Source organism: Rosa chinensis, chromosome 7, assembly GCF_002994745.2.
Source record: "Rosa chinensis cultivar Old Blush chromosome 7, RchiOBHm-V2, whole genome shotgun sequence".
Taxonomy (NCBI): Eukaryota; Viridiplantae; Streptophyta; class Magnoliopsida; order Rosales; family Rosaceae; genus Rosa; species Rosa chinensis.
The window spans coordinates 64496213-64522788 of record NC_037094.1 but is presented as its reverse complement, the minus strand read 5'-3'; the positions used below and the strand labels follow the sequence as shown (position 1 = coordinate 64522788).

General features: G+C 36.1%; 3 protein-coding genes across 3 annotated transcripts; 1 reads left to right on the top strand and 2 right to left on the bottom strand.

Annotated features, from left to right (window-relative positions):
* Positions 1-910: 910 nt before the first annotated feature.
* LOC112180992 (carbon catabolite repressor protein 4 homolog 1-like) lies at positions 911-8918 on the bottom strand. Its single transcript, XM_024319597.2, has 11 exons — positions 8448-8918; positions 6505-7207; positions 6335-6421; positions 4653-4736; positions 4458-4550; positions 4194-4274; positions 4052-4105; positions 3876-3964; positions 3508-3613; positions 3168-3309; positions 911-1544 (listed from the first exon to the last, which is right to left on the bottom strand). The coding sequence occupies exons 1-11, from the start codon at positions 8732-8734 to the stop codon at positions 1366-1368; spliced, it is 1905 nt and encodes a 634-aa protein (XP_024175365.2). The 5' UTR covers positions 8735-8918; the 3' UTR covers positions 911-1365.
* Positions 8919-12287: 3369 nt separating this feature from the next.
* Positions 12288-13001, top strand: LOC112179605. The gene is made up of 2 exons (XM_024318068.2): positions 12288-12495; positions 12579-13001. Exons 1-2 carry the CDS (start codon positions 12349-12351, stop codon positions 12774-12776), a joined length of 345 nt encoding a protein of 114 aa, XP_024173836.1. The 5' UTR covers positions 12288-12348; the 3' UTR covers positions 12777-13001.
* Positions 13002-13902: 901 nt separating this feature from the next.
* On the bottom strand, positions 13903-15357 carry LOC112178410. Its single transcript, XM_024316560.1, has 3 exons — positions 15244-15357; positions 14507-14732; positions 13903-14417 (listed from the first exon to the last, which is right to left on the bottom strand). Exons 1-3 carry the CDS (start codon positions 15355-15357, stop codon positions 13903-13905), a joined length of 855 nt encoding a protein of 284 aa, XP_024172328.1.
* Positions 15358-26576: the final 11219 nt, after the last annotated feature.

Here is a 26576-nt window from a genome sequence, read left to right as displayed (position 1 = left end):
TTTCATTTCTGGGGTTAGAAATTAGGATGATGGTTCGTAATGGGTCGATCGATGTCAGCAAAGTACTCGCATCTCTTATTCTATTCTTTTTGCTTGTCATTGAGGGGTAAGTCTCATTCTCAGGGTCTCCCTATATGTTTGGTCACCCTTACCAAGTTACCTTTCACTTTTGGATGAGTTATAAACCTGCAACTAAGGTTAAAATAGAATTACTCTGTGCTTACTCTCTTCGACATTATAAGCCAGACAATAAAGCATCACACTAGGGAAGGGCCGCTTTGAGAAGTACTTGGATCATCTGCTCTAATATCTTGCTTGAGTGTTTCTGATTGATATCCATGCCGTTTGAAAAATAATCATTCAACAATTTCTTACCTATTAATTTTCTATCAGGAAATCAAATTATTTATCGTATTTTTTCTTCAAGCGGAGATAAAATGCTCCAAAAGCTGTGACTAATCTAATTGCTCGTATCCGTAGAGTTTCAATACTCCTGAGTACTTTAGATCACCTCCAAAGAGGTTGACATGAGCAGCTTGTTCTATTTCCGCCAACGGAGAACAAAATTTCTGCATCCACCACTCAATCTAATTCTAATTCTGGCCTATTTTTCAAGAGTGTACTCTGCTCCTATTATCTTGACACTACTTAAAAACGGTTCACGTACTGCATCTCACCAGAGATACTAGAATCATAAGAAGATAATGCGTTGAATCACAAGCATTATATGGAATCAAGTGGCAGCAGTTATCAATATACACCCTTGAAAGAATCATAGAAAGCCACAAAAATCACATATGAGAACAGAACATCTTCTAGATGTTTTCCATGTGGTGAGTATCACAATCACAATGGGACTATAATGTGTAAATGCTCAACACCACTGATACACAAAATAAAGAAGAGAAGATATTCCTACTATAGGTTTTATTTAAGTCAATTATGCTTGTAATCAGCATATTTTGGAAAAACAATACAGGTTACATGATGCTTGTATAGGACAGAGTTTCAATGCTAATCTTCTGTGTACTATAATAGAAAGAATGTTTCAATGCTAATCTTCTGTGTATCTACCTCTAGATGTAAAGCTCACATAATAACCTGATGCTAATATGCTGTGTATTTTGATGTAACCTATATTGGCCCATTCTTGCTTTGCTGCAATGGGTTTTGAACAGAATATGAAATGTATCCTACAAAAAGTATCTGAACTCTATCTCGTTCATCTTCCAGCCTTCTTCCAAACTGTGCTAGAAGTTGAATAAAACGAATATATTCTACTCTTTACTTGCTGGCTCAAAGTCTCAGATCTCTCCATCCATATTGCATGTTTCCTGTAAAAGAGTATTACTGTGCAGTTGTTGCTTATGGCCACAAGTCAGCAGGAATTACTTGTGAACCCTGTTGCTGGGGAGAGGTTGAATTGAGGATAAACCGTGCAATGAGGGCAATATGATCTGATGACCAAAAAAGAGATGGAATACCAACACCCAGATTGTCACGGTCAAGTAGCTCCAACACACCATCAAGCGTCAAACTATCCTCTGTCAGCATTAAAAATACAGTCGATGAAAGATTAATAAATAAAATTCAATACTGGAACAAGCTGGTCAGTAATACTAATTTTCAAAAATCCCAAAGAGCAATACTGAACAAACAGTCCCTACATTACAAGTAAATACACTATAATCTTAAAGTCCAAAATGCATTCTAACCAAACATCACAAGTCCTGGATGTTAAAAAGGGAAGATTGGCTACACGGTGCACATAGATATAAGAACTTTCACAACATATCAAAGGCGTTCAATTCGATATAGTTTTCACAATAAATGTCAAACTAAAAGGAATGATGTGAAAACAAAAACAAGAAAAGAACACCGACGAGCTTAAAGACCAATGCCCTACATAAGCCAACCTTGATCCTTCCAGGCTTGCAGATTGCAAGAAAAAATAACAAATTTATAGTTGAAATCGTATTGCATAACCAATCAAGCCAAAACGGAGAAAAGAAATATGATTCTAGTTTCCACACTGTCAACAAACATAGAGAATTCAATGTTTCAGACCTCAAGAGCAAATACTTTGCTAAGCACAATGAGACAAGGAACATGCAAATTACTTCATACATAGCAAACAACCAAGTCGAGACAAGGCACTATTAATGTTTTCATATGATCCAGAACAATATAACAACTACTTTCATGCATTGGTCGGGACCTAAACACTGGTAAGTAATCAACATATACAGGGATCCATGTCAAAAGAAAAAAAAAATCTAGTCAGTCTTTTCCCTGTAAATTTTCTGAATCAATGTAAAAGAAACTAAAGCATGGTTACAAACAAATATTTCAGTGAGTACTGAAGACACACCTACTTACAGATCCATAGCTTTTTTTTTTCCTCCTTTACACGAAACAAAGCCTTCTTTTTAATAAATATAAAAGAATAAAAACAGCGAACAAGGTGCCACTGGAAGATGCACAATGAGCCTTGAAATGCTACACCTTTTCAGTTTTTATAGGATGCTGGTCTTCTGGATCAAGAAACAGCAGACACCACCAAAGAAACTAACTAGACCATTAAAACATAGTAGTATCCAGTCCAGCATGGTTCTGTATACTCCCTAAATTCTGAAGGAGATGCCCTTAGTCAAGCTTAACCGTCCACCAATTGCAGAAATGCTCTTGGTTATCCCATGTTACTAGGACTGGGAGTGGGAACAGCCTAGCTTTTACATTGCAAAGAAAGAACTTATCCACGAGCAAGCTTTCATTTACTCTCAAGTTCCCATGGCTACTAATTACTGTAAGCCACAGTACACCATCTATGTATAAAGGCTTCCTGTGACCGGCTATTTCTGCAGTGGGAAGAAAGGTCGCTGAACTAGAATTAGCTTATACTTGATTCCCACTTCCAAGCCATGCCACTTTAACCATATGTAGTGCCATCTCTGACAATAAGGTTATTCAATTACCACACCATTAATGGAGAGGAGAAGAGTCAATATCAAATTAAAGTTATCTGGAAAGATAACTCGCGCCTAGATTTAAAAACACCTGGCTCTCTACTGACGGACATTCAACTAAGGTTAGGAACCCCACCCCATTTATTGGTTAGGAAGGTCACATTCTCATTATATAAGTCAGAAAAGTTCGTTTCAAAATACCTGTGTAGAATAGGTAATCTAGGGTTCCTGTGAAACTTGGTGTGAAGTGGGTGAACAAAGGCTCCCTGCTTTCAGAATTGAACTTCCGACGTTGTTCCTCCTCGATACCATCCGAGTTATAAAAAGATGCATATGCACTTTTCTGAAAAGTACATTTTCAGCATTAGAATTATAACCACAAGTTCCTATGCTTGACACAAATATAAAAAATGCTTACAGAAAAGTGCTTTATATGTGTGGGCTGGGAATATGTCTATGTTCCAAGCAGAAATAAAGATGCTAACAGTTCAAGCAAATCTTATGTAAAACAAAACTGAGATACGGATAATAATGACCATACCAGTGGAAGTGAATGGTGAAGCTTTAGATGCTGACATATGCCAAATGGATCAGTATCGTTGGGAAGATTGTCGACTCTGCCAGCAGTTATGAACTTATGAGGCTCACTGCAATGTTAATAAGAAAGTCAATCATAAATTTGTTCTCAATACAAATAAAAGAAAAAAGTTCCCAAGGTTTTAAACTATATCACAGAAAAGATGAGGTCAGCTTGTTGGGCGGAAATGGATAGAATCACAAGAGTCATCATAGGGGCCAAACGCAAGAACAAAAACAATTCTACAAGGACCATAATTTTTTTTTTGTGTTCCAAATTTTATTATATACCAAATCGTCCAGTAAGCCAGTTAGTAAGAGCAGAAGACTAACCTCAGAGGAAGAGAGTTGAAATCTCCACAAACCAACAGAGGAATTTTCATCTTGGCAATTTTGTCCAGTCCAGTAATCAGGTCCACAACCTAGTATCAGAAATAAAGCCGATTAATCAATACTGTATTTAAACTTAAAATTCATAGAAGGCAGAGCTATTGAGTTTTAAACTGCACCTGGAACAATTTTACATCTGGGAACTGTGGATTTGCAGATATGTGCGTATTTGCCTATAGTTAAGAAGCACAACTGTGTCAGAACTCAGAACACAAGGATTAATGATATAAAACATATCTTTAATTCAAATACACATAGTACCACACAAATTCTAGGTTGAATTCCATCGCAAGTGCCCTCACTTTCCAGTTTTTCTAATATAACAACAAGTGCAACATTGTCCTGCAAAATCACATATTACAACGAGTGCAACATTGTCAGAACTCACATAAACAAGATTTTCCTCATTTTCCATTATTTCTAAATGCAACATTGGCCTACAAAATCACATATAACTAGTTGATAGAGCAAATAGATAATGCAGAAACATATCCACAAAACATAAGACTACAATGAAATATATACCTTCTGCAGCCTTATACAAGCTCTATTTCTCTGTTGAGGTTCCAATGGCTGCAATGCTTCTATCACTCTCATAACAGAGCTATCAAACGCATGCTACAAAAGTAAATCAGAATTATCAACCATGGCATGTAAAATATTATCAATTTCCACACTTTCTCCTTTTTTCCTCGTTAGTAAAATCAAGAGCTTCCTCACCTCATATTTTACGATTTCTTTGAATACATCTCGGCGGTAAAATGTAGCACAACCATCCATGCAAGACCCGTCTCTTACAAAAAACTGAAAATCATCCATTCAATTTAGTATCTTGATATGGTGTCATCAAGTTCAAAAGCTCACCGAGTGGATTTCCTTTTATTAGACCAACATCTAGCAACACATATGTCACTAAATTTTTTTAAAAAATTATTCGGACGCAGTTGTTTGGTAATTCATTGTATTAATTTGATAAGAACAAATCTTGCAGAATGCACAGTAGGTTGGGACAGGGGCAGTATTAGCTTGATTGAGAAGCCAAATGCACAAACTCTGTATTCAGAAACATTATTTTCATAATTTGTAAAGCACAAGATAATATGAAAGTCAAGAGTATCAGGCTTAAGGATTCAAGAAGCACTCTTCTAAAAAATATATATATATATATATATATATATATAAACAAAATAAAATAAAATAAAAAGGATTCAAGGAGCACAAGAAAAATGGTATACTTATATGCACATGTTTTCGGTGACATCAGTAACCAGCAAAATAAGAGACCTCCAGGGGCTTAACTGAGCTCCTGATATAGTCAGAAACAAGTAGAAATTTAACACAATCTACGAAAATGTGTTTTTTGTTGTATAAATAATGCACTTGAACTGACTGGACTGTTAATACCTACCCTAGCACCAATTACTGAACAGTTCTTTATTCGGGTCAGCCTAGGTTAGGTTGGGGTAAATTATGCTAAAGAAAACATTTTGCATTATTCTCACATAGCCACTTTTGCAGCAGGACATTATCACCTACAAGGTTGCGCTTTGTTTGGAGTTCAAATGAACGACAGGTTTGGAGATGGATGCGATTCCAACACTCCATTTAAGAAATATGGAACTTAAAACATGTTTCAAGATTGAGACAGGAAACCCTGATAAAATAACATATAGAGGAAAGGAATTCAAAACAGGAGACAGAATAAGGAAGATATGATGTTAGCTTGGTATACATTGTTGGCTCTTTCCCAAACAACTTAATCTTGAGGCCCAATGGTTGCTTAACATAATATCAAAGCTGTGGTTAAAGAGTTTTCTCTCTGAACAATTTTCTGCAACAGAGGGTGCATAATGAGACAGCACTTGATAAAGGTTGCTAGTTCAGAATACAAATGTTGGTTCATTCCCAAATTTCTTAAGATTTTGGGACCTAATAGTTGTTTAACAATATTGGGGGATGAGACATAATTAAGTTACAAAATGATATAGAGAAGCCGGCATGTAAAACATACTATTTGTGTCTAACTGACGATGCAGTTAACCAAACAAAACTTATATCTCAGTTACGCATACAAGATTCTCTAGGTTCAAGATTCAAATAAATCGATTTTTGTCTAGAATTCATATATTACTATAGTATTCGATATGACCGGTGCACATGAATGTTTATATTCCAAGACAGGCTAAGGCCTTGGAACGGCAACCCAAAACCAGTTTTATCTATAAAGTATAAACATAACAGTTAAAGTTCAATAGGTTATCACACTTTGCTCTAAAGTTGACAACTTAATAATCTGCAATACCATACAAATCTAAGAGGACATAATATGCTTGGAAAAGGGATATTATTCTTGGAAGAAAAAAAAATCCTGGAAGTGCACTAAATGGTTCAGATTATCTTACTGATCCTCTTCTCTTCTTGTATATAACAGAATATCCACATTTTGCCAACTCAGGTTCGAAGAAATACTCAAGATGATTACTTTGTACCTGCAGAAAAAATGTATCACCTCTAGGGCCAACCATTTATAAAAGATTCAGAAAATATATGCAACTTAAAAGGGAATATTGACCTCTTGAAGACAGAGGATGTCTGCATCATATTCAATGATCTCGTTTAGTAAATTCTGCTGACGATATTCCCAAGACCTAGCCCATTCTGGGCAGTAAGAGTACCTATACGGATCAGTATAAAGATTACCAAGGACATTATATGATAGCACACTAAATTTTACACCACTGCAAGTGTGCGCTTTGAGATCAGAGTCCCCAAGCTTCCGCCGACACTCAAGCATGGAGCGAGGTTTCTGATGAGGCGGATAAAGAACAGGAACTGTCATGATGATGTCACTCAGGCACAAATCCAGACCAGTTGAACAATCAACAGCCTTAGATTCCAGCATCAACCTGCAGTTAAGGTCATTCACTGTGGGTACATAACACCTTGAAGAGCACACCTCAACCCATTGTTTTCCATCTCGTTCCAGCTTTGGAATTTCATTGAGTGGATCATCTTCAAAGTCAAGCCAGCTATACATCTCTTCTTCTGCTTGTTGATTATCAGAAGAAGTCTCACCAACAGCTTTAGCACAACGATGGCACATCCTGTGTTTCCCCCATGCCTCAGAATAACAAGTGGGAGAGCAATGATAACTTCCCTTGAATGGTAACTTCAATTTGACACAATCATTACACTGGAAAGTGGCCACCTCATCAGGGTGGACAGAGCACTTGATCTTGTCTCTGGGGATAGAAGGGCTAATATACTCCCGATACCTGTGTATGCATGAATGTAAGACTTCAAATTATTGTTTTTCTCTAAAATATTGTAATTGTGACTTTAAATCAAATTGATTTTCACTTGGGGATTTCAATAATGGAAAACATCAATTGACTTTTACTTGGAGATTTCACTAAAAAGGACTTCAAATCAAAATTATATGAATACAACAAAGGTTACTGCAAAAACATTAAACCTTTTTATTTGTATGAGGAAGCAAATAACAGAAAACAAAAAGAACCTAGTCTCTACTAATACCGCTATACAGTTATAGTCCCGCTAATTATGTATATAGAAAATTATATAATGCTTCTGTTCCCTGTCATTTTATGTCCCTCTCTGTTTATTATTATTTTATTATTATTGTAAAATGGTCTTTTTAAATATTTTTAGTATTACAGAAAAACTTTATTTTATACAGCCACATCTACAAATATATGTGTGTGTGTGTGTACATATATATATATATATATATATATATATATATATGTGGAAGCATATACAATTCAACAATTGAATCCAAAGCACACAAGAAGTCTTCAGAAGAAACTAAAATACTTGGAAAACTAATCAAATTAAACATTGGACTATAATATTATATCAAAACAGAAATTATTTAGGCACTTATAATAAATAAATGAAACAGAGCTGGTATTGTTTAAGAGTCAATATCCACTCCCACTGGGACAGATGAAGCCACATTTCTCGGCTATACATTCTTTCATGTAGGACAGGGAACAAAAAGAAAAGACTGTTAAAAAGGAGACTAACCAGAAGAGAATGGGACAATCAAGAAAAAATTTCATTCATAGGGAAATTTACTAAACACAAAAGTACTTTTTCCTCTGTTTTTTCTAGTAAACCAAACAGACCTTCAATTAAAGAAAGCATACAGAAAGCCACGCATTAGGAGCTGAAGAAACACAAAAAGATCACAAATTCACATTCTCCTAACATTTGGGACTGAATTTGACTCTACAGGAAGAACTATTTTCCTCTGTTACTTTGATTATATAAACCAAACAAGACCTTCATGCATGGATCAATACTCAGATAAAGAAACACCAAAAAGATCATAAATTTACTTTCTTTAACATCAAATGGAAACGATTTCACTTCTTACAAACAATTCTCCTCTGTTTTTCCCAGCCATACATTGATCAATACCCAGATAAAGAAACACCATAAAGATGATAAATTCACATTCTTTAACATAAAAAAGAATGAAAGACTGACCATTTGAAACTGAACTCGTGCTCGGGGGGAGCTTCACCGTCCTTCTTGGGCACACGAGCTGTGGGGTCGATTCTGCAGCCGAAGACTGGTGTAATTGACTGTGTGGTGCCCATCCTCACGCTGAGACTGAATCTCGCTAAGCTCAAAGAAGATGAAGAAGAAGAACCCACTTCAGGTCTTGTTGAAGAAGAAGAAGAACCCACTTCAGGTCTTGGAGAAGAAGAGGAACCCGCATCAGGTCTTCGAGAAGAAGAAGAACCCACATTGGGATTTGGAGGAGGATCCATGTCAGGTTCTTGAACAGAGCAAATGGCTTTTCACTTTCTTGGAAATGGGAATTTTGGTGAAGAAGGAAAGAAAAGAGAGAAATGGGTTTTGGGGAGAAATGGGAGAGAAGAGAATGAAATGAAGGGTGCTTTGGTTTTGGGGGGTTTTGTCAGAGAGAGAGAGAGAGAGAGGGTTTTGCGAGAGAAGCTGGAAAGGTTATGAGTGTGTTAGGAGAGTGTGCCTTCCTTCTTCCCTCTATATATTGTCTTATTATGAGCGCTTTCTTTGTCTGCACGAATGTGTACGGCCGAGTTCACCAAAATAAAAATTTATTTTCAATGATTTTTTTTTTTTATATCTAATTTTCTCGTATATGATTGGCTGGTTTTTGTTCTTTTATTTCATTTTATTATGAGAAATATTATCTGCATTTATGCCCCTCCTCTTCATTTCTAGATATCATCGCATTTTGGATAGATTTTACGACGAGCGACACCTAAATGTTACCAGGGCCTAGATTCAAATATTAAATCACATTGACGGAACACATTATGTTTTTACGATATGTTTACTTATTTAGCGGTCCAGTATTGAGTATAGTCATAAATATTACATATATCTTTATAAGGTAATAACTTAATACGCGTTCTTCGTTGCAGTTATCTCAAATGATTTCTAATCATAAATTTTTAATATTTAGGTACTGCGGGAATTAATGAAAGAAAATAAATGCTGTATTCGTTGTAGTTACTAACTTATGACCAAATTATTGATTCCTAGAACTATTCCGATAATCCATCCATGATTACTTTGACACATCGTATTTTTTGTTGTAATTTCTCTTCTTTCATGTATCATCTTGTTTTGAGTCTCTACATTATCTTTAGCTTGCTCATTTACTAGTTTTCATTAGAATGCCAAATCCTCTATTCATTCCATCGTTGCCTACTAGGCTAGTTAGTAGAATTCGGCATGGGAGTTAAAAGTTTAAAAAATCTTCATGAATAATTTGGTAAGTTTTAGTGAAAAATAATTTGAAAAATTAGGCCATAAAATACGGAAACGGCAAATTATAAAATTAGATACGTTTGTATTCAAACCGAAATGTAATAAATAATATGGATGGATATTTGTCATTTCTATTACTTTTATATATTTATATGGCTTTTAAAACATAAATTTTGAAGAAAAATCAAGGTGAATCATCGCTTTTCTCAAATATTACCATTTGGATATACAAAACTTCAACACATCTAAGTTTTTTTTTTTTTTTTTTTTTTTGAAATAGGACGTCAAGCCTTTCATATATGTGAATATAAGTGATTATACAACATGACCTACCCCCGAGAGAGCCACGTTAATATCAAGCCATGCATGTTACCCTAAAGCAACCAAATGAAATCACTATGGTACATAATAGGACCAAGAACCAAACCTAGACAATGTTAGGGCAAGAAAAGAAAAAATAAAAAACCCTAACTTATTTGACGAAACCCAAGACCACCCTACGCAGAGGGGGCATCCCCAGGATCCACAATTACCAAACTCATAGGAGTAGCCTCCCCCACGACGGTCACCTCCACCACAGTAGCCTGCTCAGATTCAGCAGTCCTCATTGGAGAGATCACCTCCACAGCAACCTTCCAGTCAGACCCAAAGCCCAAAAACCCATAACCTAGATCCGAGCCAAAACCGACTTGACTCAAACCTGCCTTATCATCGTTTTCGCGTACCCTACCGCCGTTGACCACCACTGTAGCCACTGCGTGAAAGAAATGCAATGGCTTCTCCACGGAAGATGCCTCCACCATAACCTCCGGAGGGAGACCCAACCGCCAGATCAGAATATGACTGTGTTGTGCAGGAGCCAAGAATTCCCAGACAGACGAACCACTGCCAGGTGACGCAGCCCAGTCTGCAAATGACCCTGGAACTGTACTAGAGACGCCACCAAAAGCGGCGCTGACCAAGAGAGGGAGGCCGAAGACCCCCAATGCTAGGAGGAGCCCACGCGCAAAGCCTTGGCTCCCACCCACATATGAACCCGAGTAGGAGGCAGAAGCTTCATCTCGGATCACAAAAACCCAGCCGCCGCGAAGAAACCCTAAGGAGAGCTACGGGGAGATAACATATCTATAAATGTGGCTAATTACACAAAACAACACATCTAAGTTATTTAATAAATAAATAGTGTAAATAGTACTAGTAATTATATGATTTTTAACTATAAAAGTTTAAAATTTAAAAATTAATCTTAAACTTGACTTTTTTAATTAAAAATAAAATATTTTGTTTTATTTTTTTTAATGGTTGGCTTTTTTCAATTGAAAATTTTTGGAATAATATGTATTCGGAAATAATTTAGCTAACTTAAAAAAAAAGGCTAATTTTTCTAATTTTTAGGAATAATTCAGAAAACAAGTGTTTTTTTTTTTTTAAAGAATTCATTAATTCGCGAATTATTCGCAAATTAACTAATATGGAAACAAACCTTTGAAAACCTTACATACGATCAAATAACTACTCACATTGTTGCTTTACAAACCTAGACAGTTTATTTCATATAAAATTATTTCAAAATTTGGAAGTCTTGGACGTCAATTGATAACTATTTTTCACCCAAGGGTTTGAAGGCTTTACCTCTGGAGAAACCCTAAAGCCGACCTTCATTCAACTGCGAAATCCTTTCTCGTCCGGCGACACCCAAACGTCCGAGATGGCCTCCGGCCTCGCAAAAGTTTAGCAGGTTAATGTTGGATAGGTGATTGAAGATATTGTTCGGGGGAGCAGATTCTAGTGGAAGTCTATTAGGCTCGGTACCTTGTTGTACAGGTTCGGAGGGCCTCATCGACGACATAGGGAGGTGCTGAATCGACAATGGCATGGGTTCGTGGGGTGCTGAAACGGGTGGAGTGGTTTCGTGGTGGAGTGGTCCTGACAGCATCGAGGCGACAGGGTTGGACAGAGTTGCATTAGAGAAGTTGTGAGGCTTATGGGTGGCGGCGACAATATCTAGGCTGGGTCAAGACTGCTTTGCCGCCTTGGGTTCGGTCCACTTCTCTTTGGGCTTGGTTATTTGGGTTGGGGTGTTTTTGCCTTGGGCTGTTAGTATGTATTTAGTTAGTCTATTTACAATAATTCATTTTCTTTAGGATTCTCAGAACTTTTTTACTAGTGCAATTGAAACGCTTCTAGAATAGTACCAAATGAGGAATTATGCTATCTTCTACCGTTCTACGTATTTGATGTCTATTGAGTGAGTCTATTTCTATGTACCCCTATTTTCTTATCTATCTACAAATGATAGCGGAAGGCTATATAACAGTCTGTTCTGTTTTATGATGAATATATTTCCGCCCAATTTAGGTTTTTGATTAAAAAAAAAAATTGGAAGTCTTGAGAAATAGAAAAATAGATTCTTTGATTTATTTGGGTAAATAAATTGTTAGAGATTGATATGGGTTAAGTCAATCGGCCGGATTCATTTCTGTCCAATCGTGACCCGCCACGTGTAAAGTACGGGTGGCATCCCCGGCCTAGATATATAGAGATATTTCCCAAAAATTCGATTCGAAATCCAAACGCAGAATCACTCTCACAGTGAAGAAGAAGAAGAAGAAGACTAGAGAGAGAAATGGAGGCCGAAACCCAAACCCTAACCGAAGCCGAAGCTCTGCAATCGAGAAACGCAATTCGCTCGATCAAAGTCGCTCTTCTTCTCTCTCGGCTCAAACCTTCGTCCGTCGATCGCCGCCTCACCGACCACCGCGGCGCCGCTACAGTACGTTACTCGCTCACTCGCTTTCTCCGGTTTCCGATTTGTTTCTGTAATTGATGATCGGAGTTGATGATTTTGTGATTCAGGAGAAGGAGGAGGCGCTGAGGAGAGAGATCGGAGATCTGAAAATGGAGGTTGTGAGGGAGCGTCTGAGGAACAAGAGGATCAGGCTATGTGGATTGATGGAGCTCTTTCTTGAGGTCGCGGTGCTCTTCGTTCTCTGCGGTCTCTTGTTCGCGATCGCAGTCGGAGGAGATGGAGGTTCGTCGGAATTACGTTACTGAAGAATTCAGATTTTACTCTGTGGTAATTAGTAGCTGTTGAGATTTACTATAGGAAGAGAGATTGATTTACTACCGGGATGTGGTGGTTAAGAGAATAGGTTGCTTGATTTGATTTCTTGTTAAGTACAGTAAGGTGAAGTATTGCTATGGATGTAGTTGTGCTCGAGGTAAATGTAAAGATTGGTTTTGATTAGCTAGCTTGTGATCAAAAACTGGTTTCGTCAAGCTTGATTTATCATATTGAAATATGAGTAAGGTAAATTAAGTAGGTAACTACAATTTTCTTTCCGTTTCATATCGCTCGAAGATTTCTGTGCTTTGGTATTGAGACTAAAGTGCATTCCACTCTCAATCTTGAATACATCACAAGGAGTTTTAAAACTTTAATGTCATTGTATTACAAAGCTCATATAGACAAGAGTTCAGAAGGGTTGATCCGAAAATGAAACCTCCAAATCTGTAAAAATGCCCTAAATCCTGTACGTGATCAAATCACATGCTGGCTTGCTGAGCTAAGCAGTTAATAGAAGTAAGCGGGATGTATTGTAGTTGGATTTTAGTGGATTTTTTTTAAGTGATAGATTTCAATAGATTTTATAAGTTTATTGATTTGTAAAGACTTTTCAATAGATTTGTAAAATTTTTCAGGATTTTATATAAATAGATTCGTATAGACAAAGATTTGTATAAACTTTTTGCTAGAATTTATGGATTTTGATGGAGTGTTTTTGTTGGCCTAAGACCAAAAGAGTGAGGAAAAAAAAAAAACAGAAAGGAAATCGAGACGAGATGGAGAGTGAAAGCAAAGAGTGTGTACCCAGCATCAAATTCTTGGGTATGGTTTATCGAATTTTCTAATGGTTTATCAAAAACTTCATTTTTCTTCATCTTCTTTTGAGTAGACCATCATGTATTCCCTATATTTTAATTCTGCTAGTCAATACGAACAAATTCGAAGAACCAAGAATGGTTTATATTATGCCTGCATTATGTTGAAAAATACCAAAACATAAAAGAAAAAAAAATTGTACTAATACCATTGTAAAACAGTCGTATACACTAGAAAACAAAAAAAACAAAAAAACAAAAACAAAACAAAACTTGGAAATCCTGCATCTTCAAACAATCATGATTGTTCTGCTGCATTGTTGCCTTCAACAACGGGTGGAGGATTGGGTTCAGGATCAGGTGCAGGTCTTGCATCTCTCCACATATGATTAGCCATCTCCATTCTCCAATCATTAGCTTCCTCTCTTTGTTGGTCTTGGGTTTGGAATTCATCTTCCGGATCTTCTTCATGTTCAGAATCTTCTTCATCCTCCGGTTCAACAGGAAATAAATCAGAACGACATTCCTTACGAAGAAAGTTGTGAAGTCCTGCACAAGCCAACATTAGCTCCGCTTGTGTCTTAAATGGGAATAGAGGTGCAGTCTTGAATATTGTGAAACGGGATTCAAGTACTCCAAATATTCTCTCAACTACGTTTCTCAAGGAAGCATGACGAAGATTGAATAAATCACGCGCATTTTCAGGGTGGCAACCCTGACCACTGAACTCTTTGAGATGATAGCGGACGCCTCTAATAGGTGCTAAGAAACCACTTCTATTTGCAAATCCAGCATCCACCAATAAAAATTTACCTAGTTAGACATGAGGTTAGAATTAGGAGACTACGTTGAATTAAAAGAAAACTTATGAGCTAATAAAATTTAGGAATAGGGTATAGTACCTGGAGGTAACTTAAGCCAATTTCTCCTTGTCAATGCATCATTTAGTACTCTTGAATCATGAGCTGAACCTTCCCACCCACTGAGCACATAAATGAATTCCAAGTCAAAGTTAGTAGCAGCCAATACATTTTGTGATGTTTTTCCATATCGGTTTGGGTATGCGCTTATCTCAGGTCCTTTCACCATTGCTGGAATATGTGTCCCATCAATCGCTCCCATACAATCCTAAAATTGAAAAAAAAAAAAAGTAATTAGCTTACACAAATGATTTTGTACTAAAATTAATAAAACTTGCATTATTTACCTTAAAGTAAGGATAAAACCTTGTACTTTCTCTTATTTTAGCTTGCACAGACACAGGTTTGACCATTAGCTCTGGAGCTAAAGTATTCAATGCTTTAAGAACTTTATTGAAGCTTCTGCTATAAGTGTAATGAGAGCGACGAAATGTTAAGATAGCATGCGAATATAGATTATTTTGCTCGATAGTGAGTAGAAAAATTGCAAGCATTTCTTCGATGCAAATATGTCTTGTGTCTCGAAGAAGTGTTTTCTGTTTGATAATACTGCATAGTTTTCGAAACACATCAGAAAACATTCTGTACACATGTCTAAACATTCTAGGGTCTTCATCTAAAATCTTGTTTATATATATGTATCCATATGTAGTAATTGGTCTTCGAGTTAGTGGACGTTCAATACGTCTATGATTTTGGATGGACATAAACTCATGTACCAGATGGATAATTGCTTGTATTGCCATCAAGATACCCTTTATAGCTTCAAAAAATTCTTCATCATCCATATCATCTTCATTCATGACATCCATATCTTCATTTGTATCTGCCATTATGCAAATACCTAGAAGTATCTAAAAATAAACTGCAGCATATTAATAGATATAACTCATAATAGCATATCATATTTGGCTATATTTACTTGTGGCTTATAGTTTTCAGCGTTCAAAATACAAATCCAAGAAGTTCATTTACATACCTTATAGTTAGATTGTGGCTTTTAGTAGCTAACTGATGTCCAAGTTGACTCCTTAATCTGCATTGACAGCCTACAAGCATAAAGATATGATTATGCATTTGTAACCAATTTCCCATCTCTTTTGTAACATATCATATTAACAAAACAAATCATATACATATCATAACTCATAATAACTTTAAACAAAAACAAACCACATTATTCAAATCAATTTTCATTCCATAAGAAAGATAACAAAACAAATATCAATTCTGGAAAATAATTCAAACAAGTCATCTTATTATGCAATTAGTTTTCCATTAGACCACATTCAGGTCATCGATAATTCTAGAAACCAAACATAAAGCAAAAGCAACGATATGATCTAAGTAACAAGATTTATTGCATTGTCTTGAATCCAATCCACTTAAATCGCTCTTCCGGGGTCATTTCCAGAAAAACATCCTTCAATGCTTTAGTATTGAGCAACTCAAGAGCCAAGTAACGTGCTTCATCATTCAAGCCTGGAGTGTCCTTAATAGCATTCCAGCATTCTATATCCCTTGATTCTCTTTTCTCCATTAGGCTATACATTTTGTTGAAATTGGTGGCAATGGAACCAATGCTTTTCCTAACATCAGCTTTAGAAATATCATCAGTCAAGCTATTATTTTTCTCAAACTCATTCCTGTTGCGTTTTCCAGTTGCACTACTTCTAGTATTCTTTTCCACATTGTTATTAGGAACTTCCACATTGTTATTAGCATTCTGTATCCCTTGATTCTCTTTTCTCCATTAGGCTATACATTTTGTTGAAATTGGTGGCAATGGAACCAATGCTTTTCCTAACATCAGCTTCAGAAATATCATCAGTCAAGCTATTATTTTTCTCAAACTCATTCCTGTTGCGTTTTCCAGTTGCACTTACTACTTCTAGTATTTTTTTCCACATTGTTATTAGGAACTCCCACATTCGTGCCCTCAAAAGGTAAGGATGATGGCGGTGGTGAATAACCTTGGAATGATGATTCATCCCCTGCTGGTATGAATGCATCAGCATTTTTGTTATAGACCAAGTCATTCTAAGAACCACTTTCACTTTCCTCAACCATGTATGTGGTTGCATCAGTATCATCGCCCAGGCTAATTGAAAACTTTCCTGTTGCAATTCCGTTTCCCACTGCAATTTTCAAATCCTTATAGTCTATGAAAGTCTGGTTGCGAAGACTTCTATGTTTTGGGTGTGCCTAGCATAAGTACATAATTAATCAGTAAAATACACATAGTATTGCAAATAATATATACAAAAATTAACGTATAATTTCTCACCTTGAAGTAATCTTCCCATACTTCATCACTAACAGTGATTCTCTTCATGATGGGGTCCCACCCAAAGCCGGAGCTATAACGCATAAGCTTAGAATACATAGAGTATTGTTTCTTAAACGATTTCACCCGGTGGGTGTAATGTTTATAAGTCTTTTCACACCCTAGTTTTTTATTAAAAGATGGAAGTATTTTGCTCTTAACTGTTTTTTTTGTCTATCAAACCACTTTGAGGATCGCGCCAACCACGTTTGGCAGCATCAACTAAGACTTGCAGTAACTCATTGCTCTCTTCATTACTCCATTTGTCATAATTTCCCACATCCTTTCCCTCTTCTTTTGCTCCTTTGCCCTTTACTTGTTGCGGAGGTCCCATTGATAATGCTATCAAAAATCATACGTGCTTTTAATGAATGCATTTATACATCTATTTCTATGTTCAATTTTTATGTTCTGGTGTGAGACTTTATGTTTGGATTAATGATGCAGGTTCACTACACTAAGGAACAAGATAGTTTTGCAATCTAATATGAATGTGGCAAAAACCAAAGCAGCAACTATCAAGAAGCAATGCAGCAATTATCAAGTAAAAATGTGATGTCTCCAAATAAAAAAAGACTACTGCATCTTTGTATATTGCATAAGGAAATCATCGAACAATATATGAAGGCCAAATTAAAGGGACTATTACATCTTTGAATGCATACATAATAAACACTGCAGATTCATTGATTATGTACCTGTAAGTTCTTTTCATGACTTTATTATCTAGAGCAAAGAAAATAAGCAAACAAAGTTAAGAGTACCCAAGGTACGTTTTGGGTGATATATATATATATATATGCACTGTCTGCGGCATTACCACAAATTAAGCAAAATGCTGCTTTGTAGTTTTGTAGCCTAATGGTAAGTATGTATATATGCTATATGTACTGCAGTAATCTAATGTTCTCTCCCACTATCTTGTTTGATGATGCTCAGCTTATGGCTTCTGTTGATCAATCAATAGCTAGTGAGCTACAAGAACAAGATTCAGATTATTCACTTGTGCCGCAACAGCAATTGGAACCTGACAATAGGTGTCAAGAGGAGGACCAAGTCCATCAACATCTTCCCAGTTGACATACTCTTCACTTTCCTCATTCGCCAGTGCCTAAATGGTACCGATGACATGACCTATCTTATGGATTCCACGAAGGTGAGTGGAAATCATCTTCTTCCATGTCCTATAATTCCCAGGTCCATTCAGTTTTGCTCCTCCGAATGAACCTGATGAAGAATCTGGGTTTTGAACTGAGACTTCAGCTTTTTGAATACCGGAATTGTTGGTATTCCCTCCTTCTAGAAGTGAAGCATCAGGGCCAGCCATTGGAATACCGACGAAAAAACAATATGCAGCGGAATTGAGACAGAAGGTATGTTTGACAAGTCGAGAGGGATTAATTGACTAGTCAAGAAGTAGCAGTACTTCCTAAGTAAAGAGAAAAGAAATCTTATCCTTGGGTGTTGCCTATCGCGCAACCTTTTGGTAACTCCTTTTAATACGACCAGATAAGGAGGGTTAAGATTTTGGTGGAGCAATGCTCACTTTTCAACCTTTCGGTTACCTTTCTCTTATTCGATCCTTGGCCTAGACATCGCATTAATTGGATGGACCTTGTGGTGTTGGGCGAGTAAGTTCGACGTTACAAGGATAAAATTCACCTTCTAAAAGATAGAGAACAATCCTAACCTCCGAATTAGAGGAAGGAACAATCTTACCCCAGAGTGTGAGGAAAGAAGAATGAAGGAAAAACAAAGAGACAAAGTCCTCTCGGATCTTAGCTCTGATACCAAGTCAAAATATGAAATGGAAAGGAAGAGATATTTGTGAGTGATGAATTTTCTCATCTTGATTCAATGGTGTAAATGTGGTTATATATACAAGCCCTACACTACAACATTACACATCTTGATCTCCAAGTAAACTTGTTCTCCAAGTGTACTTGTCCTCCAAGTTTCCTTCTTCTACAAGATTATATGCAAGCAAACTTGTTTTACACAACATGACTCACAAGTCTATCGTTTAAAACTTTAATGTCATTGTACTACAAAGCTCATATAGACAAGAGTTCAGAAGGGTTGATCCGAAAATGGAACCTCCAAATCTGTAAAAATGCCCTAAATCCTGTACGCGATCAAATCACATGCCGGCTTGCTGAGCTAAGCGGTTCATAGAAGTAAGTAACAAAGCTAGAGATTTCTTTCTGGACCTGAAACAAGAGTAAGAAGCTGCTGTAAGGCTTTGATTCAGCGTCATGGAGTGTGTACATGTATTGCAGACTTCTTAAAACTGTATGGAGCAGATGCAGAAACATGAACAATCATATCACCTCTATCTAGTTCTACCCAATTCAAGATCATTTCTTGCAACTAAAGTAATCCATTGATTGGTTGAAGTACCTTAATCGAATGCATAGGGGTTCATTTACATATGGATTCAGATACCTTTCTGAAAACAAGTCACATATGTTTGAAGGATCACTTTGCCAATTTTGTAAATCATAAATTCATAATCAAAAGGGATGCTGCAGTGATTTAATTTAAGCCATGCTACATGTACAAGCATGGTTCACAACTTTTCCAATGTGCAATACATTAATAAATCTAAATGTTACCGGTGTCTAGATTCAAATATTAAATTGCATTGACGTAACACATTATGTTTTTACGATATGTTTACTTATTTAGCGGTCCAGTATTGAGTATAGTCATAAATATTACATATATCTTTATAAGGTAATAACTTAATACGCGTTCTTCGCTGTAGTTATCTCAAATGACTTCTAATCATAAATTTTTAATATTTGGGTACTATAGGAATTTCGGAAGAAAATAAATGTTGTATTCGTTGTAGTTACTAATTTATGATCAAATTATTGATTCATAGAACTATTCCGATAATCCATCAATGATTACTTTGCCACGTCGTGTTTTTTGTTGTAATTTCTCTTCTCTCAGGTATCATCTTGTTTTGAGTCTCTACATTATCTTTAGCTTGCTCATTTACTAGTTTTCATCAGAACGCCAAATCCTCTATTCATTCCATCGTTGCCTACTAGGCTAGTTAGTAAAATTCGGCATGGGAGTTAAAAGTTAAAAAAATGTTCATGAATAATTTGTTAAGTTTTAGTGAAAAATAATTTGAAAAATTAGGCCATAAAATACTGAAACGGCAAATTATAAAATTAGATACGTACATATTTAAACCGAAATGTAATAAAAATTACGGATGGATATTTGTCATTTCTATTACTTTTATATAGTTATATGACTTTTAAAACATATATTTTGAAGAAAAATCAAGGTGAATCGTAGCTTTTCTCAAATATTACCATTTGGATATACAAAACTTCAACACATCTAAGTTATTTAATAAATAAATAGTGTAAATAGTACTAGTAATTATATGATTTTTAACTATAAAAGTTTAAAATTCAAAAATTAATCTTAAACTTGACTTTTTTAATTAAAAAATAAAATATTTTGTTTTATTTTTTTTAATGGTTGGCTTTTTTCAATTGAAAATTTTTGGAATAATATGTATTCGTAAATAATTTAGCCAACTTAAAATGAAGATGAAGACTTCAAAAAGACTAGTGGGGTAGCGTATCCAGGTGAGAGAAGGATTTGGTGTTTTATTCTGAATGGAGTATAAGGGCAAAATAGGAAGTACAACATATAAAGCTATCCTAATCTGCTTGGGAGTTGCCTAGTCTCTATATATAGTTCCTTCTCATCTCAACGATCAACTCTCTCTCTCTCTGCAAGTTTCCTACCCTACATCAATTCAATTAAAATGGCTTCTTCTTCTTCTTCAATTTCTTGTTTCATGAGCCTAGAAGACCTTGATGTGGGTGTTGTGAAAACATTCCACCCCACTGATTCTGATTTAGTGGGAAGCTATCTCTACAACAGAATCAAATCCCCAACCCCAATTGGAAAACAAACATTCCCTGAGATTGAAATATATGGCACCACACGTTTACCACCATGTGATATATGGAGAATTTATGAGCCTTCCAAATTTCCACATCAAGATTATATCCATTTCTTCTACCGGGTCAAGAAGTTGGGTTCCTGCTGTTCTCACAGAATTGGCTGCGATGGGGGCACATGGAGCGAGACCGAAGCTGCTCAACCTATCTATGTCAGTGGAATTGAAGAGCCTTATGGGAAACTAAGGAAGTTTCGATACGAGAACAACAAAGACAAAGCATTTGAGCATCATGCTGCTTGGTAGATGGATGATGATACGCTCAAAGCAAGCGCATAATTTAACCTTGAAAATGTCATCGTTAGTATATGGTAAATAGGGATCATTCTAACCGGGGATTGAGGGTACACCTGTAATTGTAAAAATAAATAAAGAATTAATACAAAGTATAAAATATTATTCACAAAAATAAAACAAACAAAAGGGGGTTTTAGAATTATTAAATTAAAAATTAAATAAATAAAATAAAGAAAATGTAAAAACATATGTACACGGGTGGAACGCAAGGAATAAAGATCAAAACCACAATCATATGCAAGAAATCTAATCACAATTCCTATAGTTAATTTTCTATGTCATGAGAAAGAAGCTGACCATGTGAAACGTTAGAAAGCAAATGATTTCCCATTTTTTACTTTCCTTGAATAATTAATCTAAGTGAAAGCACCTAAATCAATCCTATTGAACATGCAATCATAGTCTAGAAAGCTAGCTAATCAAGAACACATTCAACGCATGAAGAACAAAGAAAGGATGTCAACCAAAGTGCACTACCTAGTTATGAATAAGTTCACGTATTTGCAATCCTCCTGAATTGATTTCGACTTTTGTCCAAAGCCTTCACTACTTAAATTAGCTCCAATTACATACATATATCCTAAGTTGGCCACCAAAGAACACATACATATAAAAGTCTTCTGTAATCCAAAATCAATCAAGCAATCTCACATAAGCAACATATAAATCAACGTATAAAAATTACAATTTTATTTCAAAACATATAAATAGGCTTTAAACTTTTCCCCTTAACGTCATGTTAACTATAATTCATAAGTCTACGAATCAAATAAAGGAAAACAAAAGAAAGTATAAAATACACTGTGAAAGATGGATGACATGGCCTTGGGATGAAGAACTCGAAAATCCTTGAAAGAAAGCAATCTTCTAGGGACGACACAAGGGTGGATGGCGGATAGGATCTTGTTGTATTGCATGACTTCTTCTCCTCCTTGGTTGAGACGCAGAGCTTTTGAAGACTAGAGAATGGAGAGAATTTTTCTAATGTTTATTTACTAAGGGAGAGAGGTGTGTTGTGGTGTGGTGGTGTGGTTTGGTGGTGTCATCCAACCAATCAAAAGCCTTCAAAATAAATCCCAAATATATTATTCTGAATATCCATGAATTAATTCTGATTTTCTTCTTTATTTTCGGCGAAAATTCCTTTAGGAATTGTAGGAACGAATCTGGACTTGTTTTTGAATCTTTTCTTCCTTAAATCTCTCCATGGACTACCTTTAACGTCATCCCTTGATTTTCTCTTGATTTTCATGACAAAATGCAGATTTTATTCCTTATTTTCATCCAAAATATATTGAGGGGCTTTAGGAACGAATCTGGACTTGTGTTGAGCTTTTTCTTGTTGCATAATCCCTTGAAACTCTCCCTATAATATTTCCAATGTTTTTTTTCCTTGATTTCTTCTTGATTTTTCACGTTATCTTCATGATTTCCCATGGCAAAATCAGATTTAATTCCCAAAAATATCTCTATTACGTCCAACAACCCAAATTAATTGGGCTTTTCACCTTTTTGCCGAAATCCATAATTAATCTAGAAGATTCTTGGGCCTTGTTGCGTCATCTTCAAGCCTTGATGATCTCTGACACCATTTCCATCATTATTTCGATCAAGTTTCTTGGTTGGCTTCGAAATCTTGCTTGGTACACTTTCCTCTTTTGAACCGGGTTTCCTGGTTGGAACAGGAAAGCTTCATTTCTTCATTTCTGCTCATTTGTGTAGCCCTTTGCCTCTTATCTTTACTCCTCTTAACGTTTGCTAGCTCCTCTTTCCTTTCGTGAGTTCATTTCCACTTTTGAGCTCCGGGCTCCTGAAAATAGAAACTATTACTAAAAATAGAAACTTTCCTAAAACGAAAAATAGAACCTTTCCAAAAATGGAAAAATAGAAACTTTCTAAAAACGAGAAATGGAAACTTTCCTAAACTAAAATGGAAACTTGCTAAAAACGGGAAAAAGAAACTTTCTTAAACTAAAGAGATTCATTTAAGGAAATAACTAAGTAAATATGAGGAAATAACCGTTAAAACGTCGCATTAAAATGCTCCTATCAGATGAGTTCACCATCAACCAAGCACCAAATCTGGCTTTGTGCCGACTCAAAGTCAATGATAAAGGAGGAGGAAGAAAAAAGAGGAAGAAGAGTTCTGATGAGACTAATGAGGATCAGAATGTGAGAAGCAAAAAGTGCTAGACATTAGAAAACCTTACATACGATCAAATAACTACTCACATTGTGGCTTTACAAACCTAGACAGTTTATTTCATATAAAATTATTTCAAAATTTGGAAATCTTGGACGTCAAATGATAACTATTTTTCACCCAAGGGTCTGAAGGCTTTGCCTCTGGAGAAACCCTAAAGCCGACCTTCATTCAACTGCGAAATCCTTTCTCATCCGGTGACACCCAGATGTCCGGGATGGCCTTCGGCCTCGCGGACGTTTAGCAGGTTAATGTTGGATAGGTGATTGATTATATTGTCCGGGGGAGCAGATTCTAGTGGAAGTCTATTAGGCTCGGTACCTTGTTGTACAGGTTTGGAGGGCCTCGTCGACTGCGTAGGGAGGTGCTGAATCAACAATGGCATGGGTTCGTGGGGTGCTGAAACGGGTGGAGTGGTCCAGATAGCATCGAGGCGACAGGGTCGGACGGAGTTGCATTAGAGAAGTTGTGCGGCTTCTGGGTTGCGGCGACGATATCTAGGCTGGGTCAAGACTACTTTGCTGCCTTGGGTTTGGTCCACTTCTCTTTGGGCTTAGTTATTTGGGTTGGGTTATTTTTGCCCTAGGCCGTTAGTATGTATTTAGTTAGTCTGTTTACAATAATTCATTTTCTTTAGGATTCTAAGAACTTTTTTGCTAGTGTATATAGTTATTCTATTTAGTAAGGTAAAGTATTGCTATGGATGTAGTTGTGCTCGAGGTAAATGTAAAGATTGGTTTTGATTAGCTTGTGATCAAAAATTGGTTTCGTCAAGCTTGATTTACCATATTGAAATATGAGTAAGGTAAGTAGGTAACTACAATTTTCTTTCCATTTCATATCGCTCGAAGATTTCTGTGCTTTGGTATTGAGACTAAAGTACATTCCACTCTCAATCTTGAATACATCACAAGGAGTTTAAAACTTTAACGTCATTGTATTACAAAGTTCATATAGAAAAGAGTTCAGAAGGGTTGATCCGAAAATGGAACCTCCAAATCTGTAAAAATGCCCTAAATCCTGTACGCGATCAAATCACACGTTGGCTTGCTGAGCTAAGCAGTTCATAGAAGTAAGTAACAAAGCTAGAGATTTCTTTCTGGACCTGAAACAAGAGTAAGAAGCTGCTGTAAGGCTTTGATTCAGCGTCGTGGAGTGTGTACATGTATTGCAGACTTCTTAAAACTGTATGGAGCAGATGCAGAAACATGAACAATCATATCACCTCTATCTAGTTCTACCCAATTCAAGATCATTTCTTGCAACTAAAGTAATCCATTGATTGGTTGAAGTACCTTAATCGAATGCATAGGGGTTCATTTACATATGGATTCAGATACCTTTCTGAAAACAAGTCACATATTTTTGAAGGATCACTTTGCCAATTTTGTAAATCATAAATTCATAATCAAAAGAAAGGAATGCTGCAGTGATTTAATTTAAGCCATGCTACATGTACAAGCATGGTTCACAGCTTTTCCAATGTGCAATACATTAATAAATCTAACACTTCCAATATATACCGTAATTATGAGGTAGCCAAATGAATATGCACAAAAATGAAAAGAAGCAGAATATTTGGAATTGAGTTTTTTAAAAGTATTGAGGACTCTTACATCACTATCATTGGTTATATCCACCAATCCACTCAACACTCTTTCAGTCTTTCCAAGACTATTTGAGAAAGTAGGTGTTAAGCGTTTGTTACCTTACCTACATTAATCCAGGTGCATATATACCTCAAACATGACTATGCTTCTTCTTTTCCTTTTAATTGTTCTTCCCTCAGTAGTTTCAACTTCATCTTCATATAATTACCTGCAATGCCATGAAGTAAATCTCAGCTGGTACAGGGGATAAACCATGAGTTAATTAGATCATATTTGGAAGCAACAATAAACTCTACTAATTAATACCGTTGAGACTACCATGAAACTTAATATTAATACTACTTTCTCACTGCTGAAATTGCATTTAGAAGTTACAGAAAAGCAAATGTAGCATCATTCATGGATATCCTATCAGTAAAGCTCTACAACAGAAGACTTCTGTGATGCTTCAGAACATTCATCACACGTGGTGTTTTCGCATTCTCTGTAGCTCACTTCAACAACCTTCACACTAGTGTTTCTGTCACTCCAAGTAAAGACGAATCCTATAAACTAAACTGATAAAATGAAAATGAATGAACGAAAAAGGATCTTTCAATATGGTGCCACCATCTGATCATTCTCTAGTCTGAGAGTCTTACCAGAGAGAGTTGACCTCTTTTTATACACACAGGGTGTCTTGTCGACAAAATTGAGTCTTAATGATACAGAAGGAACTCACTAGATTGATAGTATTTCAGATTCTTTCACCGTTATTCACTAAGAGGGAAAGAGCATTATCTAATTTTTATGAAATTTCACACTTCAACAGCAGTTCCCCAACACTATGCTTTTCCAGTTCCCACCTGCAATATGATACTACTTTAACTACAGTCATCACTGCTACATTTGAAACCAGTTTTATGCTTCCAATCCATTTCATATACAAACAAGCTATCTTTTTTTTTGTTGCTTGGGCAAGTTGGGTTCAACAATTCTAATCTTCAACTCACAGTCCTCAGTCCTAGGTGAAATATGGGTCGCCAAAAAAAGTATATGAAGCGACAATAGAAAGGTGCAAGTTCAATATAATGTCCCAAACAGTGGAATCAGCTAATACCAACTTTTCTAGAAAGAGAATGAGCAAATATTATTTGAGTTTAAAAGTATTTTTGGTCCTAGAGAACAGATGAGCTCCTCACAGTCTCAGCAGAACCGAAGGTGTGATGCAGCAGCTATTGTTCTTAACATCTTTTCTGGAGTCCTCCTTAAATCCCTAAATCCAGAATTGCCTACAGTCCTAAACCAATTTACCCAATAATCGCAATTTCCTTGTAATTATGTGAATCATATAAAAAATTACATGCTTTGCCTTACAAGAAATCACAACTGCCATCAATCATAATGTGCAAGGATCAAATTTCAAAATGAGAATATATTATACAATCAACTGGTCCAATTTTCCAGTGCTCGATTGCTTCTTAAGAAGCCCTAACCCCCAATCTCAAGCTTGTTTCAACTAAATTTCAAAACTTTAAGCTATACATTAAATGTGGGCATCTGGGTATGTATATAAAAATCTCAAAATGAAGCCATATACAACTCTGAGTCCATTGATCCCCATAAGACCCCAAAATTCAAAC